This window comes from Hemitrygon akajei, chromosome 22 (assembly GCF_048418815.1).
Source record: "Hemitrygon akajei chromosome 22, sHemAka1.3, whole genome shotgun sequence".
Classification (NCBI taxonomy): Eukaryota; Metazoa; Chordata; class Chondrichthyes; order Myliobatiformes; family Dasyatidae; genus Hemitrygon; species Hemitrygon akajei.
The window spans coordinates 53,797,523-53,818,140 of record NC_133145.1 but is presented as its reverse complement, the minus strand read 5'-3'; the positions used below and the strand labels follow the sequence as shown (position 1 = coordinate 53,818,140).

Sequence of the window (20,618 nt, the reverse complement as noted above, 5' to 3'; positions counted from 1 at the left end):
CACTTCCTGATGGCAGCGAAAATAGAGCATCAGACAAAAAGTCTGAGGCTTTTTGTTCATACCTACATACTTCTGTTTGTGCCTGAGCCTGAGCTTTATATAACTTGTTACAAGGGGTAATATATCAGCAGGGATAGAAGATAGTTACCTAACAGAATCAGGATAATTTCTGGTTGACATGCCATAATTAGTAGGTTGCTGCAGGGACCAGTGCTGAGCTCTCTCCAAAGTCGCTGGTAGCAAGAAGATAGATAGGACGCACAGTGTGCGAAGGTATATAAATAGGTGAAGTGAACAATCACGTGTTTGGTGGGTGAGCACAAGATGGGATATTTGTGGTTGTCCACTATACAAGGAAGATTAGAAAAGTAGAACATATGTTAGATATGAACATATTAGAACATAATGTTCTATGTAGAATGATGGAAGCAGAGAGATTCAAGATGCTTGCTGCCAGGCACAGACCTGAATGGACACGTACATGGGACACGGCGGCGTAGCAGTTAGTACAATGCTGTATGTTCTGTGTTTCTTCCAGCTCAGCGTCAGAGTTCAGAGTACAATCCCAGTGTTCTCTGTAAGGAGTCTCTGTATGCCCTTCCCATGGAATGTGTGGGTTTTCTCCGGGCCTTCCCATTTCCTCCCACAGTCCAAAGCTGTACTGGGTAGGTTAATTGGTCATTGTAAATTGACCTGGAGTTAGGTTAGGGTTAAATCGGTGTTGTCGGGCGTTGCTGGGCGACATGGCTCAAAGGGCCTATTCCGTGCTGTACTTCTAAATAAAATACAAAATAAATACCGGTAAGTGTTAGCATGCAGTTGCAGCAGTTAGATAGGTGAACAAATGGACTGTTGGCCTTTATTGCAAAGGCAACCGAGAACGAATGTAGGAAACTCTTGCTACAGCAATGCAGACTGCAGGACCTTGGATTATTGTACATAACTTTTATGTGAGTAGTGTGCATACATCGAAGATGGAGATCAGGTGGGTGTCTGATAAGAAAATGTTAGACAGGTTCATAAGGTTTAGAAGATCAAGATTTAATGTTATCTAAGATTCTGAGGAGATTGTAGGGTATATGCTGAGAGGCTGTTTCTTCCTGTGGGATAATTAGACTTTAGGGGGCAGAATTTCAGAGTAAGTGAATCAAATCAAAACCAAGGGAAAATGCAGATGTTGGAAATCCAAGTAACACACACAAAATGCTGGAGGAACTCAGCAGGCCAGGCAGCATCAATGGAAAAGACTACAGTTGATGTTTCGGACTGAGACCCTTCATCACTGACACGTCAGCCTTTTCTATAGATGCTGCCTGGCCTGATGAGTTCCTCCAGCAGTCTGTGTGGTTCAGAATAAGTGAATAGCCCTTTCGAAATAGAGATGAGGACAAAAATTCAGGTCCGAAGCTTGCGTGTAAAGCTGTGCTCGGTGAATCACTGAATATATTCAAGATTAAAGTAGGTATATTCTTGTTTATTGGTTAGTCAATGATAATGGGGAAACAAGCAGGAAAGTGGAGGTGAGGCCAGCAAAAGATCAGCTATCATGTTGAATGGCAGAACAAGCTTGAGTGGCTGAAAGGCCTACTCCTTTTACTTGTGCTCTCTGAAATTCTGATAGAACAATTTATATTTAACCTTTAATCAGATTATTGTAATTTTTGTATGTCCGTGCTGACATTCAGCAAGAATACTTGAGTTGACTGTTGAAATTATTTTTCAGGCAGTCGAAGAGATTTTTGTGCGGCAGCGCACGAGAGGATCATGGCTGTGGTGGATGAGGCAAGACGCAAGCAACAACACGCACCCCACCTAACAGGCTTGGCTGAAGGTCCTTCTGAAGATGAGTTGGTCCTGACTTATGACGCAGATGGAACTCCACGACAGACGGACACTTGGATTTACCCCATAATACAAATGAAACCCTTTGGAATTAGAATAGACGAGCAAGTGACTGAAGCCTTGATGACTGAAGCTGAAGAGGATTCTACAATATACTTGACTTCAGGGTATTTTAACCTTACTCAAAACTACATGGATCTAATCTTGGGGACCTGTGCAGATTACCGGATATTGTTAGCCTCACCAGAAGTGAACGGATTCTTCGGCGCAAAGGGTGTCGCAGGAGCCATTCCTTCGGCTTATGTTTACATTGCCAGACAATTTTACAACAGGGTGTGTCAGAGTGGACTGCAAGATAGAATAATGTTACATGAGTACTTCCGAAAAGGGTGGACTTTCCATGCAAAAGGTTGGTGGTAATATACCTTCTAAACTCCAGTAGTGATTGAAATGTTGGATTTATAATCAAATGTTTTCAAAGCATCAGGTTTTCCTCAATTGGGTAGGACTGGTCCAATCTGTGACTCTTTATGACACGAGGCATTTCCTTGTCGTAGGGTTTAGAGGCTTGTGTGCCTCAATGACCCGGAGAGCAGAGTTGGCTGGGGTCACAGCCATGTGCTTTCACTCTTGGTAGGGTCACCCATACCAAACTGGTCAAAAGGTAAAGGTTCATGTCTCATTTCAGACAGCTGAGATGTTGACAGAAATGTCATTTTAAAAATGATCATATCAATGTATTTTCATGTAGTAACCAAGGTCAAGTCCCCCTTCTGTGGGGTGGATCTAAATATTCCTGTCTTGTTGGTGGAAGGAGGGGAGTTCTTGATATGCTGACCAACAGTTCTTTCCCGCAGAAGTACTTAAGTACATCATCTGGCTGTTCAGGTTCATTTATTTAACAAATGTACGTCAAAACATCCAGTGAAATGAGTCATTTTGTGTAAACAACCAACACAACCTCAGGATGTGCTGGGGACAGCCCATAAGTGTCACCACACATTCTGGTTCCAGCATAGTGCGCCCACAATGTTCTGTTCAGTAGAACACAACAAGAAACAGCAGCCAATGTGTGTGTATGCGCGCGCGCACCCCCCCCCCTCCCCCCCCAGACGTGCGTTCATAGACATTGGACCTTGAATTTCTCCAGCAGACTTGGGGCTCTGGCCTTTAAGTTCAAGTTTAATTGTCATTCAGTCATTCATGAATATAGTCAAACAGAACTGTGTTATTGTGGGCCCAAGGTACGAAACACGTTACCAACTAAGTTCACTGTAAATTTTAGTATCAGACTACAAACATGTCACCAGATGCAACCCTGACATTCTTTTTCCTGCGAACAGACTCAGAAAATCTATAGAATAGTTACTGTAAACAGGATCAATGAAAGATCAACCAGAATGCAGAAGACAACAAACTGTAGAAATGCAAATATAAGTAAATGGCAATTTAAAAAACTCGAGAGCATGAAATAATAAGATAAGAGTCCTTAAAGTGAGATAATTTGTTGTGAGAACATCCCAACAGATGAGTGTAGTTATCCTCTTTGTTTAAGAATCTGGTGGTGCAAGTGCTGAGCCACTTGTACCTTCTATCTGATGGCAGCAACGAGAAAAGAGCATGGCCTGGATGGTGAGGATCTTTGATGATGGATCTGCTTTCCTATAGTTGTGCTCAATGGTTGGAAGGCCTTTACCCATGTACTTAGCCGCACAGCCGTTGGTGTAAAGCGTGTAGAGCAGGGAGCTAAGCACACAGTCTTGTGGTGCACCTGTGCTGATGGAGATTGTGATATACATATACACAGCGCAAAGTACACATAGCCACATAGCACATTTAAGATGTCAGTAACATATATATAGGCATCCATTAGTCTCGAGAGACAATGGATTTGAGCCTTGGAAAGTTTCCATATGGGAGACCGGCAGTTGCCCATGCTGCAAGTCTCCCCTCTCCATGCCACCGATGTTGTCCAAGGGAAGGGCAAGGGCCGATACAGCTTGGCACTGGTGTCGTCACAGAGCAATGTGTGGTTAAGTGCCTTGCTCAAGGACACAACACACAGCCTTAGCTGAGGCTCGAACTAGCGGCCTTCAGATCACTAGACCAACGCCTTAACCACTTGGCCACGTGCCAGCACACAAAACCATACAGTCACACAAAAAAATATAGTCTAAGACCCTGAGTCTATGAATGTGGCAGCAATCTGCAGTTGAACACAATACGACTTGTCTTCTGTCAAGCGAGCACTAGGGGGCAGCACCAACTCCAGCTCACATGCCATGCCACACCACCCCCGGCACATTGGTGGAACATGGACTCCAATACCTTCTTCCTGGTCGGCTGTAAACAGTCAACTCCATGGACCTTGACTTTGGACTTCCAACTTCCATTTGACCTTCGGGCTTCCATCTTTAATAACCATAACCATATAACAATTACAGCACGGAAACAGGCCATCTCGGCCCTTCTAGTCCATGCCGAACGCTTAATCTCACCTAGTCCCACCGACCTGCACTCAGCCCATAACCCTCCATTCCTTTCCTGTCCATATACCTATCCAATTTTTTAAAAATGACAATATGGAACCTGCCTCTAACACTTCTACTGGAAGCCCGTTCCACACAGCTACCACTCTTTGAGTAAAGAAATTCCCCCTCGTGTTACCCCTAAAATTTTGCCCCCTAACTTTCAACTCATCCTCTTGTTTGAATCTCCCCTACTCTCGATGGAAAAAGCCTATCCATGTCAACTCTATCTATCCCCCTCATAATTTTAAATACCTCTATCAAGTCCCCCCTCAACCTTCTACGCTGCAAAGAATAAAGACCTAACTTGTTCAACCTTTCTCTGTAACTTAGGTGCTGAAACCCAGGTAACATTCTAGTAAATTTCCTCTGTACTCTCTCTAATATCAACACTGTACTTGCTGTTGACAGCAAATTGGTCACTGGATAATGACCCCAAACTTCAGGCCTTGAACGCCACACTATCCATTGACCGGGACCCTGAACACTTGGCTTCAAACTCCAGTATTGCCAATTTGCATACCTAGAGTGGATTACCTGCTGATATCGATGCTGTTTGTATATTTTCTGTGCACGACATGGTTATGCAGAAACCAATCAAAGTGAAACCATAAGACATAGGAGCAGAATTAGGCCATTCAGCCCATGGAGTCCACTCCACCATTTCATCATGACTGATCCAAGATCCCATTCAACCCCGTCTACCTGCCCTCTCACCATGTCCCTTGATGCCCCGACCAATCAGGAATCTATCAATTTCTGCTTTGTTTGATTAAAAAAAAGTTCCTCCTTACCTCTGTTTGAAAAGGTCATCCCTCAATTTTGAGACGGTGCCCTTTAGTTCTGGATATCCCCACCACAGGAAACATCCTCTCCACATCCACCCTATTTACTCCTTTCAACATTCAGTAGATTTCAATAAGATCCCCCTGTATTCTTCTAAATTCCAGTAAGTACAGGCCTGAAGCTGCCAAACGCTGCTCATATGTTAACCCTTTCATTCTTGGAACATCCTTGTGAAACTTCTCTGTACTCTCTCCAATAACAACACATCTTTTCTAAGATGTGGGGCGCAGAACTGTTGACAATATTCCAAGTGCACCCTTTGTGACATTCTTCCTCAAAAATAATTGTTTATGCACTCAGCGGCCACTACACTAAGTACAGGATTGTAACCTGGTGTGGTTTTGTGCTGCTGCAGCCTGCCCACTTCAAGGTTTGACGTGTTGTGTGTTCAGAGATGCTCCCACATGCCACTGACGTAATGCATGGTTATTTGAGTTACTGTTGCCTTCCTGTCAGCTTGAATGAGTCTGGCCATTCTCCTCTGACCTCTCTCATTAACAAGGAGTTTTTGCCCACAGAACTGCTGCTCACTGGATGTTTTTTGTTTGTTTTTCACACCATTCTCTGTAAGCTCCAGAAACTGTTGTACGTGAAACTCCCAGGAGATCAGCAGTTTCTGAGATACTCAAACCACCCTGTCTGGCACCAACAATCATTTCATGGTCAAAGTCGCTTAGATCACATTTCTTCCCCATTCTGATGTTTGGTCTGAACAACAACTGACTGTCGTGACCATGTTTACATGTTTTTCTGTATTGAGTTACTGCCACATGATTGGCTGATTAGATATTTGCATTAATGAGCAGGTGTACAGATATTTTGAATAGTAAGTGTACATTGTATGACTAAGTTGATTTTGGAAGGGCAGAATTCATATAGTGCACTTTGAAAACAATTACATGAATCCAAGTAATTGAATGTAATGGTAGAATATTTTTTTTTTGCAGTAGGGAATTATGTTCCAGTAAAATTTTGTGTAGCCTAGTATGACCTTGTTTCTGTTGCCAGCTGAGCAGCGTGTCGTAAGGCTGCATGGTAAAACTTAGTGAGCGGGCTGATGTTGATTGGTCATTGTTATCCAGAATCAAACTCTTGTGGGAGAAATCAGCAACTGAAATCTAGAGTAACACAAAATGCTGAAGGAGCTCAAAATGTCAGGCTGCCTACGGAGAGAAATAAAGAGTCAACACTTTGGGCTGAGACACTTCATCAGTTCTGCATTTTGTGTGTGTCACTTTGGACTTCCAGTATTTGCAGAATCCCTTGTGTTTGTGTAACTGAATTACAAGAATACACAGGCAATGAGAGCCTCTGTGTTTAGTTGATGAAGCAGACAGTTCATTGTATTTGTGGTTTACTGACTGGGAACATATTTTTAAATATCTTTACAACTGGTTCAAACCTGGTGGTTGGCAGGGGTTTACAAGAATTTAATATCTACTCACTTACAAAATTCTGTAGAAGCTAAAACTGTTGCGTTTGGAGAAAGAAGGGGCTATTAATGAAATATCTAGCAGATGAGAATATGGATGGACAGTGTTTAGGGACGTTGAGGAACTGGGGCGAGAGGGCCTGAATTTGAAACTTAGATTATCAGGCAAATTAGTCGATTTCTGCAGCAACAGCTCCTCAATTGGCCATAATTTTGGAGTGGATGGTTAGAGATGGAGGAAAAAAACTCCTCGCTCTGACTTTGTTGATCAGCTTAGAGATGAAACTCATTGCGTTGTTCCCACTATACCCTGTTCATATCCCCTTCCCTATCATACAACCAACAACCAACATTAGGGCACTTTATTCTTAGGAACTTGGTTTCTTCCCCAAACAGTTAATCATGTCATAGTCCACCCCCCCCCCCCCCCACCATCCCTATTTCTCCCATTATTGCACTACACTGAAGACACATAAAGCCATTGTCTACAATGCTGTTTACATTGGAAGCACATGGAATTTATGCTCATTTTATTCTATATCTGCACTTTAACCTCTATTTGTTTATCATTGTTGTTGCATGTCATAGCACAGCAAATTCCTAATGCAGTAGATTCTGGTTAATTGGGATCAGTACATTTTGGTCCCAATTAACTGAGGTGTCATGGAAATTGTTAAAAAGTTATTAAAAAAAACTACTTTTTAACAGAGCAACAAATTAGAACACAGCCAATACTACTACAGTACTATAAAGCTGAGTGTTAGTTCCTAATAAGTGTCGACAGGAATTCATCCAGTATACGCTGCCATGTTCTTTTGATTGGCTGTAAATGAACAAGGTCAGTGCAGATAATGGAATGCCTTCATACAATGATTTTGATAATTGCATCCTCCAAATTTTCATTTTAATTGTAACATTCTAGATGATTGTTGATACCTTCAAACTCTTCATAGTTCCCAGCTTGCTGAAATTGTGAAATCATTTCATTTTCACCCCTGGCCATTTCTGGCATGTCCAAGCCTGAGTGCTTGAAACTGCAGTAAGCAAAACAGTTCTGAATTGTCTTACTATTTATTACTCACCAACTATCAGTGACAAAAATCACTGCTTTTTGAACACAACACACGCAGCTGACGTTGTTTTAAAATTTTTTCATCTAAGCACTGTAGTGTAAGTGGGAACTGTTTGGCCACGGTCTCCTGTCCAAATTAAGTGCCGTACTGTCGCAAATAAATGAAGAGAATCCTGGCTATTCCCTCAATTAATTTTCATTCATTAAGAGTTGTTCCATATAAGCGACTGCCCTGATTAAACGATGGACCAATTGACTGGAATCCACTGTACATGTAAATGGATATGGTCAATAAAGTTCATCCTTGAATCAGTAAGGATTTGAAATCATTATACTTAGGACTCCTGCTCAGTACTCTGGCACCTCAGCTGCTCTGAGATTGTGTGTTTTATTGCTTGGTTTTGTATGTATGAGCTCTTTGGCTCCTTGGCTTACGTAGCATCAAAGGTAGCCATTGATTTTTGACAGAAGTGCTTGTTCCCCGATGATTTTGAATAAATATCTGCTGCAGCGGGATTAGCTCTGTTACATCATAGGCGTGTTTTCTGAATTAAATTTTTGGGGTCCAGTCTTTGCTGACAAGATTCAGATAGAACTATATTGAAAAGTCAACAATATTTCTCCAAGTGAGGATGGTACTTGGAAGGGTATCCTTCAGCTAGTAATGTTCCCAAGTGTCTGCTGTCATAGTGTCATAGAGCACTATAGTGCAGAAACAGGCCCTTTGGCCCATCTTCTCCATGTTGTACTTCATCATCCCACACCTGAACCATAGCCCTCCATACCCCTCCTATCCACGTAATTATCCAAACTTCTTTCAATTTTGCAATTGAGCCTGCATCTACCACTTCCTCTAGCAGCACGTTCCATATTCTCACATCCTCTGAGTGGAGAGATGCCCCCTCAGGTTCTCCTTAAATATTTCACCTTTCACCCTTAACCCAATACCTTTAGTTGAAGTCGCACCCAATCTCAATGGAATCTGCTCCGCCAGTATATCATGGCTGACTTATTATCCCTCTCAACCCATTCTCCTGCCTTATCTATGTAAGCTTTGACAGCCTGATTAAACAAAAACCTGTCAACCTCTGTTTTAAAAATACTGAATGACTTTGCCTCCACAGCCTTTGTGGCAATAAATTCCACGGGTATACCACATTCTGGTTGAAGAAATTCCTCCTAAATGGATGTCCCTCTATTGTAAGGCTGTGCTCTCTGGTCCTAGGCTCACCCAACATAGGAAACGCCCTCTCCACATCCACTGTGTTCTAGGCCTTTCAATATTCAATAGGTTTCAATAGGTTAACCCTTTCGTTCCCAGAGTCATTCTCATGAAACCCCTCTGGACCCTTTCCAATGTCAGAACATCTTTTAGATAAGGGATCCAAACTGCTCACAATACTCCCATGTGAAGTCTGACCAACACCTTATAGAGCCTCAACATTACATCTTTCCTTTTATATTCTAGTCCTCTTGAAATGAAAACTAACATTGCATTTGCCTTCCTTGCCACTGACTCAACCTGCAAGCTAACCTTCAGAGAATCCTGCACAAGGACCCCTAAGTACCTTTGCATCTCTGATTTTTTCTCCATTTAGAAAATAGTCTATGCCTTTATTCCTTGTACAAAAGTGCGTGACCATACACTTCCCTACACTGCATTCCATCTGCCATTTCTTTGCCCATTCTCTCAATCTGTCGAAGTCCTGCAGACTCCCTGCTTATTCAGTACTACCTGCCCTTCCATCTCTCTGTATATCGTCTGAACTTGGCCACAAAGCCGTCAATTCTGTCATTCAAGTTGTTGACATACTGTATAATGTGGGGGGAAAAGTGATCCCAACACCAAACCCTGTAGAACACCACTTGTCACCGGCAACCCAACCAGAATTCTGACTCTTTGCCTTCTGCCAATCAGCCAATGCTTTATCCATGCTAGTATCTTTCCTGTAAAAGCCGTGGATTATCTTGTTAAGTAGCCTGACATGCTAGACCTTGTAAGAGGCCTTCTGAAAATCCAAGTAAACAACACCCACTGGCTTTCCTTTGTCTATCCTGCCTGTTACTTTCTCAAAGAATTCCTCCAGATTTGTCAGATTTCCGCTTAAGGAATCCATTCTGTCTTGGACTATTTTATCATGAGCCTCCAAGTACCCCCAAACCTCATCCTTAGTAATGGACTCCAACATCTTCCCAACCACTGAAGTCAGGCTTACTGGCCTATACTTTCCTTTCTTCTGCCCTCTTCCGTTCTTAAAGAGTGGAGTGACATTTGCAATTTTCCAACCCTCTGGAACCATTTCAGAATCTAGTGATTCTTGAAAGATTGTTTCTAATGCCTCAACAATCTCTCCAAGCCACCTCTTTCAGAACCCTGAAATCTGTCACAAAAACACATCCTCTTTAGGGGCAGTACATTAGGGTAGTGGTTAGCATACCCTTATAGCTTAACCCCAAGAAATGGTCTCTGCTAGAAATTGTATTAGACACATGGTGCTATAATAGTTAGAGGTTCCAGTTAAATTGGACAAACAATGAGTAACTGATGGCGCTAGAAATGCACCCTTTTGTGATTAGTTAAAAACCATCTGATTCACTGGCAGCTCAAGAACTCCCCACCAGCTCTGGTTTGCACGTGATCACTGTGTCTCCGAAATGCCAAACTCAAGCAACGGGGATCAGCAATAAGTGCTGTCATGCCCAATCACTCTCCATCCCAACAAAACATGTAGAACATTGAACTACACAGATGAAAATGGAGGGAATTCACATCAGGAAGGAAAGGAAGCAACCTGCATTTCTGTCTTGCTTCTTGTGTTTTGCATCACTTGGAATATTTTAAATTTTTTTTTGTATTCTTGGAACTGTAGTGGCTAACCAACACAAACAGAATCACCACAAACAGTATAGTTCTGGGATCTGAGAGGTGAATTGAATGAATGAGGATGCAGTTTGATCCTGTCAGTTCTATGTTTGAGAAATTTTAAATGAGTTGTGATTTTGTAACCAAAGATTGTTAAGTTACTACTTGGGGGGGAAAATGCCTAATTTTAATGTTGTAGCAAAGTGTACGAAAAACAAAATGCTAGATCTGTGAAAAGCGAAACAATTTCTGCCATTATTAATGAGACTTCACCACCAGGCATGCCTTCTGCATCCGCCTTCACATTCTGAAGGGAATGTTTCCTTTGTGATTCCCTGGTTCTGGAGGAGAGGTAATTTCTCTTTAGTCCTGAAGAAGGGTCTTGGGTCAAAACATCAACTGTTTATTCAATCCATAGATGCCGCCTGACCTGCTGAGTTCCTCTGGCATTTTGTGTGTGTTGCTTAGGATCTCCAGCATCTGCAGAATCGCTTGTGTTAATGAGAGACAGTATCTGTCTTTTTATCTCTTTTCTCTTCTTGTTTCTCAGAGAGTTCTTGTACTTCATCTGACCTAGAGTACTGCACGAGTTATTCACGGCACGGATTCGAGGAACTGATGTAATAATACCATCAGTTATTTTCTTGTCCAACGACGCTGCCTTTTTGGGGCATGACCAGGCATCTTTTTGTTATCAGTTCTCTCCAAGAGCTTTGGAAACTATTTCAGATCCTTTGTCTCTTTTTTTTGTTTTGGCTTTCCTGTAAACATTCTCGTTAGACAGGTAACAGTGTGAACAGCATTTTGGTAGCATTGTGAACAGCCTGTTGGTGTAGTTGATAGCATTGTGAACAGAGTATCGGTGTAGTCGGTAGAATTCATTGTATAGATATAGTCAGTAGCATTGTAAACAGCATATTCCTGTAGTTAGTAGAATTGTCAAGTCAAGTCACTTTTTATTGTCATTTTGACCATAACTGCTGGTACAGTACACAGGACGATGGTGCTACATGAAACAATACAAAAACTACACTGAACTACGTTAAACAATACAAAAAAACTACTCCAGACTACAGACCTACCCGGGACTGCATAAAGTGCACAAAACAGTGCAGGCATTACAATAAATAATAAACAAGACAATAGGCACAGTAGAGGGCAGTAAGTTGGTGTCAGTCCAGACTCTGGGGATTGAGGGGTCTGATGGCTTGGGGGAAGAAACTGTTACATGGTCTGGTCGTGAGAGCTCGAATGCTTTGGTGCCTTTTCCCAGATGGCAGGAGGGAGAAGAGTTTGTGTGAGGGGTGCGTGAGGTCCTTCATAATGCTGTTTGCTTTGCGGATGCAGCGTGTGGTGTAAATGTCTGTAATGGCGGGAAGAGAGACCTCGACGATCTTCTCAGCTGACCTCACTATCTGCTGCAGGTTCTTGCGATCCGAGATGGTGCAATTTCTGAACGAGGCAGTGATGCAGCTGCTCAGGATGCTCTCAGTACAACCCCTACAGAATGCAATGAGGATGGGGGGTGGGAGATGGACTTCCCTCAGCCTTCACAGAAAGTAGAGATGCTGCTGGGCTTTCTTTGCTATGGAGCTGGTGTTGAGGGACCAGGTGAGATTCCCCACCAGGTGAACACCAAGAAATTTGGTGCTCTTAATGATCTCTACCGAGGAGCCGTCGATGTTCAGTGGGGAGTGGTCGTTCCGTGCCCTCGCGAATTCAACAACCATCTCTTTTGTTCACATTCAGAGACAGGTTGTTGGCTCTGCACCAGTCCGTTAGCCGCTGCACCTCCTCTCTGTAAGCTGACTCGTCGTTCTTGCTGATGAGACCCACCGTGGTCATGTCATCGGCGAACTTGATGATATGGTTCGAGCTGTGTGTTGCAGCACAGTCGTGGGTCAGCAGAGTGAACAGCATTGGACTGAGCACACAGCCCTGGGGGGCCCCATGCTCAGTGTGATGGTGTTGGAGATGCTGCTCCCGATCTGGACTGACTGAGGTCTCCCAATCAGGAAGTCTAGGATCCAGTTGCAGAGGGAGGTGTTCAGGCCCAGTAGGCTCAGCTTTCCAATCAGTTTCTGAGGAATGATTGTGTTGAATGCTGAACTGAAGTCAATGAACAGCATCCAAAAACGTACTTGTCTTTTTTTGTCCAGGTGGGTGAGGCCCAGGTGGAGGGTGATGGCAATGGCATCATCTCTTGAGCGGTTGGGACGGTACACGAACTGCAGGGGGTCCAGTGAGGGGGGCAGCAGGGTCTTGATATGCCTCATGACGAGCCTCTCAAAGCACTTCATGATGATGGATGTGAGTGCAACGGGAGTGCAATTGTGAACAGTGTATAGATGTAGTCGGTAGCATGGTGTACAGAGTTTTGGTGTTGGTAACATTGTGAACAGCGTGTTGCTGTGGTCGGTAACATTGTGAACCGTGTCGTTGTGGTCAGTAACATTGTGAACCGTGTCGGTGTGGTCGGTGACACTGTGAACACCGTGTCGGTGTAGTTGGTGGCATTCTGAGAAGGGTATTAGTGTAGCTGGCTAGGATTGTAACAGTGTATTAATGTGCCAAGGCTGTCTTTGCTGTATCAGAGATATTTGGCTTCATCGTTCCTTTTGCACCCTCGCTACAACTTGAAGCTAACCTACTTCTGTTCTGTTGTACTTTGTAGTTTTGAACTTCTTTGCTCTGTTAAAATGTCTTGGATCTGAAATAATAACTCTGTTGCTCTCTGACTTGCTAACATTTGCAGCAATTTTTTTTCTGGAAACAGTTTATTTTGGTTTTGGATTTTCATGTAATTTTAAAATCTTTTGATATTTATTATTTTATGTTCAGGAGTGCAAGTTCTTCAGCAGAGCTCTGCATTTTCTATCTGCCATAGTGTGTATTCTGAGCCTTTATTTGAAGTAGCAGTGTGGTTCTATTCTGAACTCTACATTAGCGGAGGAAGCCATCTTGAATGCTTTGTAATGTTTGTATTAGCATAGTATAAACTTTAACAAATCCAGCCTTAACAGGGTGTTCATGTTTAACCATAATCCTCATTCTGTTGGTGTTTCATAAATGGAATGCTTTTCAGTTTGCGTGAAGGAACATGAATGGTCTGAACTGAATGGTTTCTGTTGTGAATTCTGAGAAGCGCAGTTGGCTTCCTGTAGGGTTTTTTCCCACAAAACCTAATTTTTCTTTAGAATGATTTGTTTTACAAAATGCTTACAAGCTAGCATTTATTCAATCTGTGTGCCTTATGCTGTATTTTTATAAAAAGTACAATGAACTGGCAAATTATCAGTGTGTGTCATGTTTATTTAGTTTTAATTGAAATTGTTTAGATTTTGTTTTATTTTGAGTGCTAAGTTTTCCAGTAAGTTAGTGTTTCCATTATAGTAAATCTGGTTTTCTCTATGAGTACTATTAAAATGAAATATTAGTGTTTACAAGTTAAATGACCTTTTCATGGATATCATTCTCCAACTTCTGTGAACTTTGGTCATAACAAACTAGAGTGCTTGTTATTACTTGTCTCAGTAACTCATGAGTGCCATTTCCAGGCCTCCTGCCTCAAGCTCAAACTAGGTTACTCAGTCATGTGGTTGTCCTTTTGAAGAATAGCAATGTTAGGTAAGGGATTCAGATACTTCAGCCACAAACCTTGGCATCCTGGTTAGAACACTTGCACATTGGTACCATTTAACCGAAGCCTGTTACATACCATTCTGGAAGGTTAAGGGGAAGTAAGTCCCTTACTGCACTTTAATCTCCTCCCAGTATGTTCTGCAGCCAAATATCAATTTCCCTCATGGTCTTACAGTCATTAGCTGAAGATAAACATGCACTAAGTGGTTGCTATCAATATGGTAACAAGGAGGCTTAATTCCATTCCAAATGAATGACTACAAGTACTATCCTATATTGGAATCATAATGATTCCATTGTCCTTTGCAAGATGGGTATCATAGTCACTAACTTCCCATTACCTACACTTAGCAAAATCACCACAAACATGTCTAACATTACACAGGCCACTCTGAACAACAGTGGCCAACGTTCATACTGAGGGCCCAGGATAGATATCCCAACGAAGGGAATTCTGGGATGGATCCATTGCTGGGTACAGTAACCCCTTACTGACTCTACAGCCCAAGTCCCTGGCTTCAACCTCTCTGGAAGATATTCCATGTCAAAACCCATAAAAGCAAGAATATTGTGACCTGGTCCACAGTGTGGATTTTAGATGACCCAATATATGATTATGACCATTGAATCCTCAACCTTGGAATACATCGCATGTTGCTGATTAAGGTCTGTTGTAAGAATCCCCTTGTTTCTCTTGCCATCTGTAGAACTCATTGTCTGGATACTCAACCTGGCAATACCAGCCATGCCATGTCGCAAAAGAAAGCCAATACAGTTCAGATAAAAATTGTAGAGCTTTGTTAGTTTCAGAGGAGCCTTGTAATTCACAAAACATGTAATATTGTTGGCTGCAATGCATCATAGCAGAAATGAATAGTGCAATGATTGCCCCTCATTTTACCTGAAGCATTGTTCATTATTATACCTCTTTTACGTAGGTCTTTGGTATTACCTGTTGGGAAGCAAGTGGCCTTGTCTAACTTTGATTGGCTCTCCCAACTTTGGGTACAGATCGGTGCACAGAGACCTGGAGGCTCAGTTAGCAATTGTGACAGAAAATTGCAAGTTACAACAGCAGTTACATCAGGTCAGTAATGGATTTAAGTGTTTTATTTATTTTATTATGTGCTCTTACTTTCTACGTAGAGGATGCTTTCCATTTTTTGCTCTTGGTAGTATCTAAGATAGTTATACTGAGATTAAAAGTTTCCCCCAACTTGAAAACTAAATGAAAATGTACAATAAGAACAAAATTTTCAATATTCTCAGCAGATCAGGTAGAAAAGGTGTATTCTGTTCTGCTAACACATTTCAGTCTCTGATACATCAGGCTCTAAAATGACAGTCTCTGTTAATTATAACAGGCTGAATCTTACTAATGCTTAGACGGAAGTGAGCTGAGCTAGAAGTTGGTCAGTGGTGCCTCATGAACATAGTTATGAGCATACACATCCTTGCTTTCCTTCTCTGAAACAAAACCGGATAGGATTGTTCCCATGCACATAAGTAGTTAGGAATAGGGGGTTAATCATAAGATGGCAGTCTGCCAGTGAATATGCTGGAACAATATCTTCTTGAATTCTACTCCTTTTTTTCCCCAGTGTGTTTTTGTATATCCTTCAAATGCTAATCTGATTGCTCATACACTTTGACTCACTTGCCTACAACAACCATTTGTGGAAAAGCAAGTCCACATTATATTCTGCACTTGGAGTAATCCTTAAAGCTCTATGCTTCTAACGTCGGCTGTAAGAATTTTATACTAGGCTATAAATTTGCAGATCGTTAGGAACAACAGGATTTTAATGTCTAGAGTTGTGTGGGGTTTAGAGTTTGTGCAAGGTAAATCTACAGAAAATGACACTAGTTGTTTGGGAAGCTGGCTGCAACTTATTGATGTCTGCACCTCATTCCATGTTACCAGAGACCTCATTGGCACAGGAGAGGTACTGGTCTTGATCAATTCGGACTATGCTAGCACGATGTTTCCGATAAAAGGGTGGACCTGCTACTTTCCCAGGTCATCTGATAAATGCCGCTGAAGTCAAGGTGAAAATGTAACATTAAGTGAGGATCAAGACTTTTCATGGAAATGTGCCAGTAAATCTCAGCATCTCTCCTTTTGACATTATTATTGAAAAGATTTGTTCAGAACACCTCTGATGAACATTTTAAAAAATAGAGGTGCCAGGAAATGCTGGAAATATTCAGGAGCTCAGGCGGCATCTGTGGGAGGAAAAACAGAATCAAAGTTTCAGGTCAGAAATGAAAAGGAGACAGAAGAAGCATCTGAAGCTGCAAGGAGGGTAGGGCGGAGGAGGAGGCTGTCGTTAAAAGCAGCGTGAGCATGGTGATAAGCTATAACACATGTACAATGCTAGAGGAACTCAGCAGGTCACAGGTCAGGCAGTATCTATGGAAAGGAATTGGCATTTTGGGTTAAAACTCTTCATCTGGACTGAAAAAGGCGGGGGGGGAGGGGTGGATAGGGGAGATGGCCAGTGTAAAATAATGGAGGGAATTGTGGGTCCGGAATTGGCTTTCCCACAGAAGGCAAAGAGTGGTTGTAGATGGGTCATATTCTGCATGGAGGTTGGTGACCAGTGGTGTACCTTAGGGATCTGTTCTGAGACCCCTGCTCTCTGTGATTTTTATAAATGGCCTGGATGAGGAAGTGGAAGGATGGGTTAGTAAATTTGCTGATGACACAAAGGTTGGGGTTGTTGTGGATAGTGTGGAGGGCTGTCAGAGGTTACAGTAGGACATCAATAGGATGCAAAACTGGGCTGAGAAGTGGCAGATGGAGTTCAACACAGATAAGTATGAGATGGTTCATTTTGGTAGGTCAAATATGATGGCAGAACATAATATTAATGATAAGACTCCTGGCAGTGTGGAGGATCAGAGGGATCTGGCAGTCCGAGTCCATAGGACACTCAAAGCTCCTGTGCAGGTGGACTCAGTGGTTAAGAAGGCATACAGTGAATTGGCCTTCATCAACTGTGGGATTGAGTTCAAGAGCCAAGAGGTAATATTACAGCTATGTTGGACCTTGGTCAGACCCCACTTTAGAGTACTGTGCTCAGTTCTGGTCACCTCACTACAGGAAGGATGTGGAAGCTATAGAAAGGATGCAGAGGAGATTTACAAGGATATTGCTTGGATTGGGGAGCATGTCTTATGAGAATAGGTTGAGTGAACTTGGCCTTTTCTCCTTGGAGCAACGGAGGATGAGAGGTGACCTGATAGAGGTGTATAAGATGATGTGAGGCATTTATCGTGTGGATAGTCAGAGGCTTTTTCCCAGGGCTGAAATGGCTAACATGAGAGGGCACAGTTTTAAGGTGCTTGGAAGTAGGTACAGAGGAGATGTCAGGGGTAAGTTTCTTTTATGCAGAGTGCTGAGTTTTGTACTGCTGGCAACGGTGGTGGAAGCAGATACAGGGTCTTTGAAGAGATTCCTGGATAGGTACATGGAGCTTAGTAAAATAGAAGGCTATGATAGCCCTGGGCAATTTCTAAAGTAAGTATATGTTCGGCACAGCATTGTCGGCCAAAGGCCTGTATTGTGCTGTAGGTTTTCTGTGTTTCTGTGAATCAACATTTCAGACCAAGAACCTTCTGGCACAAAACATTTATCTTTATTCTTTTTTATGGTGCTGCTTGACCTGTTGAGTTCCTCCAGCATCTTGTGTGTGTTAGTCAGGATTTCTAGCATCTGTAGAATATCTTGTGTCTGTAAACAATGTTACCTGGTCAGTGAGTGAATGGGAGCAATTGGAGAGCAAGACTGTGGACTGATGAATGTGGGATTTGTGAAGTACAGAGCTGGAAGCAAAACCCCGAGGAAGGAGGAGGAAGACAAAAGAAGCTGAGCAAATATAACAGATGGTACAGGTTGAACTGCCAGTGCTGTGCACTGCATTCAGTGTTCACAGTGTGGTCTCCTCTATGCTGGAGAAACCAACTTTGTATTGGTGATCACTTTGCAAGACATCTGTATTCATTTCACCCGGTGACCCTGAGCTTCTCACTGCTTTACACTTTAATTCCCCTATCCCACTCTGACCTGTTAATCTGTGACCTCCTGTGCCATCATAGTGAGACCCAAGGCATGCTTGAGGAATTGCCCCTCAATTGCAGCTTTCTGTACTGGAAATTGAATTCTACAATGTAAGATAAGTTGATTTCTTGGTCTTTATCAGTCATCCATCTGTAATTTCAGCTCATCTTGTTTTCTTTCCTTTTTTCCCTCTGGGAATGGAGGACATGCCAGCAATTTCTCTGCCTGGGAAAGTCATGCCAAAGCTTTACAAGCAGCTAACCAAACAAAACTACTAACCATTTTTATTAAGTACACTTTTTCTGAACTACAATCTCTGCAACTCATAGTTTCAACTCCCTTTGGGAGTTATGCTTTTGAATCGTATGTACGACCTGGCATTTTGTGGTATCCTGAAGGATTCAGTGGACTGGACACTCGAGAATGCAGGTATGGCCACATTGCTGGAGCAGATTTGGGGCTGGATCGAAGTGGGGGAGCCCAGGCCCGGAATTGACAAATGAATTGATGTTCAGCCATTACTGGAGTGGATTTGGGGCTGGAATTAAATATTTTTTAATTCATAGCATCACTTCCAACCTCAAAAGCTTCCATTTCTTTTCAGACTTTAAATTTTCAAATCCTTGTCCTCACATTCTTATGTTGACTTTGTTCTATAACTTGGAGTCCTCTGAATCTTTGGTTGGGAGAAAACATGATTTCAAGTAAATAATTTATTGTGTTATTTGATGTGGACTTCATAATTAAGAAATTTGTACTTATATTTTTCAGGAACAGAAGAATTTGTACCATTTATCAAGTGAAGTTTTGGCTTCTACATTTGACCAGCCAAATAGACATGTGAAACTCTGGGTGAAACTGGTAACACCATTAATAAAGCACTTTTTCTAGAAACTAGTGAAGGGTATGTCTATTGTAAGTTCATTATACTTCAACTTCCAATTCTGCATCTTGATCAATAGAACTGTTTGAATAATGGTAGTTGAAAATTTAAAACTGCAACTAAACTCCCAACTTTTCCTTAATGCAGCCTTAAGATTCCATGATTGATTTTACGCTGATGTAATTTTATGCAAGAGATATGCTTTCGAGGGGACAGAATAGAAACCTGACCTTGGTCATGTGCTCTAATTTCTACTCCAGAATTTCTTTACCTTAAAGATTATAAATGTACCTTAATTTTATGTCTTATAAAATACCATTAGTTAGCTGCATTCAGTAACAGTTGTATTTTGGGAGAGAGGCTAATGCAAGACCTACCTGCCATGCCTGTAGGAACATTGCCCAGGATTTTATTAATTGGACAAAATCCTTTTGATGGCTGGGTGGTCACAAAAAGTTTGAATTCGTTTCTTGGTGCATTTGAATTTGACTGAACACCAACAATAGGAATTCTTGGCTTGGAAGTTCTTTCTTATTGTGCTTCATTAGCCTGATAAAGAGTGAATAGAATTTTTGTTCTGACCTAGATTTCTTGCAGATGTATAACTCGGACCAGTGCTTTCAAAAATGGCCGTTTTTGTATATCATTCAACTCTCAGAAGTAGGCACAAGATGAATAACTTGATTTTCAAAAACTTGCTTTCCTACCAAAGTGGTGCATTTTGAATTGTTATTCAAAAAGTTAGGTGAAATAATGATAATGATCTGTGGGTGACTCTAGTAAGCTAGCATTCATTCCCCAAATCTAGTTGCTCTGAAGAGTAGTTGTAATGCTTTGCTGATTTACAGTTTATGTTAAATCCTTTCAACCATTGAGTTAATTCCTGATTTAGGGCATCTTTTCCATTTACTTGTTAAATTTCTTAAAGTTTGTACCTTGTCATGCACAAGGTCAAATGCTCTGAAACTGCACAGTATCTATTTGTTATGAGTTTTAATGTCCATACATCTTTATTTATTCCCAACATTGCTATTTTTGGGGAAAAAAATTAGAAGAGTTAGGAATTTTCTTTTGTTTTCAATATAAGGTAGAGCCTTGCAAGCATTGAGGTGCTGAAATTTAGAAGTGGTAAACAATTTCTTATAGGTATGTGACCCTGCCTGCTATGGTTTCTAGTCCTCTGTACAATATGAAGACTATTCTTGGTGTGTGTGTGTGTGTATATAATATATACATATAATATATATACACATATGTCTTTAGAAGAATTTCATGCTTACCTTTTGAATTCTGATGAAATCGTGAAAAGCAAAAATATAATGTTACAACAAAATATTAAAGGCCATCTAAACCGCCAGACCTCAAGCAGCATTTGTGTATTATTTCTACATAGATAAAATCAAATTACCATGCCAGTTAATTATTAATTTTAATTAATTACTGTTTA

The 20,618-nt window shown here is 41.6% G+C and overlaps 1 protein-coding gene across 1 annotated transcript in view; it reads left to right on the top strand.

Annotated features, from left to right (window-relative positions):
• pgs1 (phosphatidylglycerophosphate synthase 1) overlaps nucleotides 1-20,618 on the top strand; it is a 52,069-nt gene that overhangs the window by 31,166 nt on the left and 285 nt on the right. Inside the window, exons 7-9 of the mRNA XM_073026253.1 lie at nucleotides 1,724-2,251; nucleotides 15,164-15,312; nucleotides 19,060-19,192. Of these exons, the coding sequence (XP_072882354.1) occupies nucleotides 1,724-2,251; nucleotides 15,164-15,312; nucleotides 19,060-19,179 (797 nt within the window). The 3' untranslated portion in view covers nucleotides 19,180-19,192. The remainder of the gene's footprint in view (nucleotides 1-1,723; nucleotides 2,252-15,163; nucleotides 15,313-19,059; nucleotides 19,193-20,618) is intronic.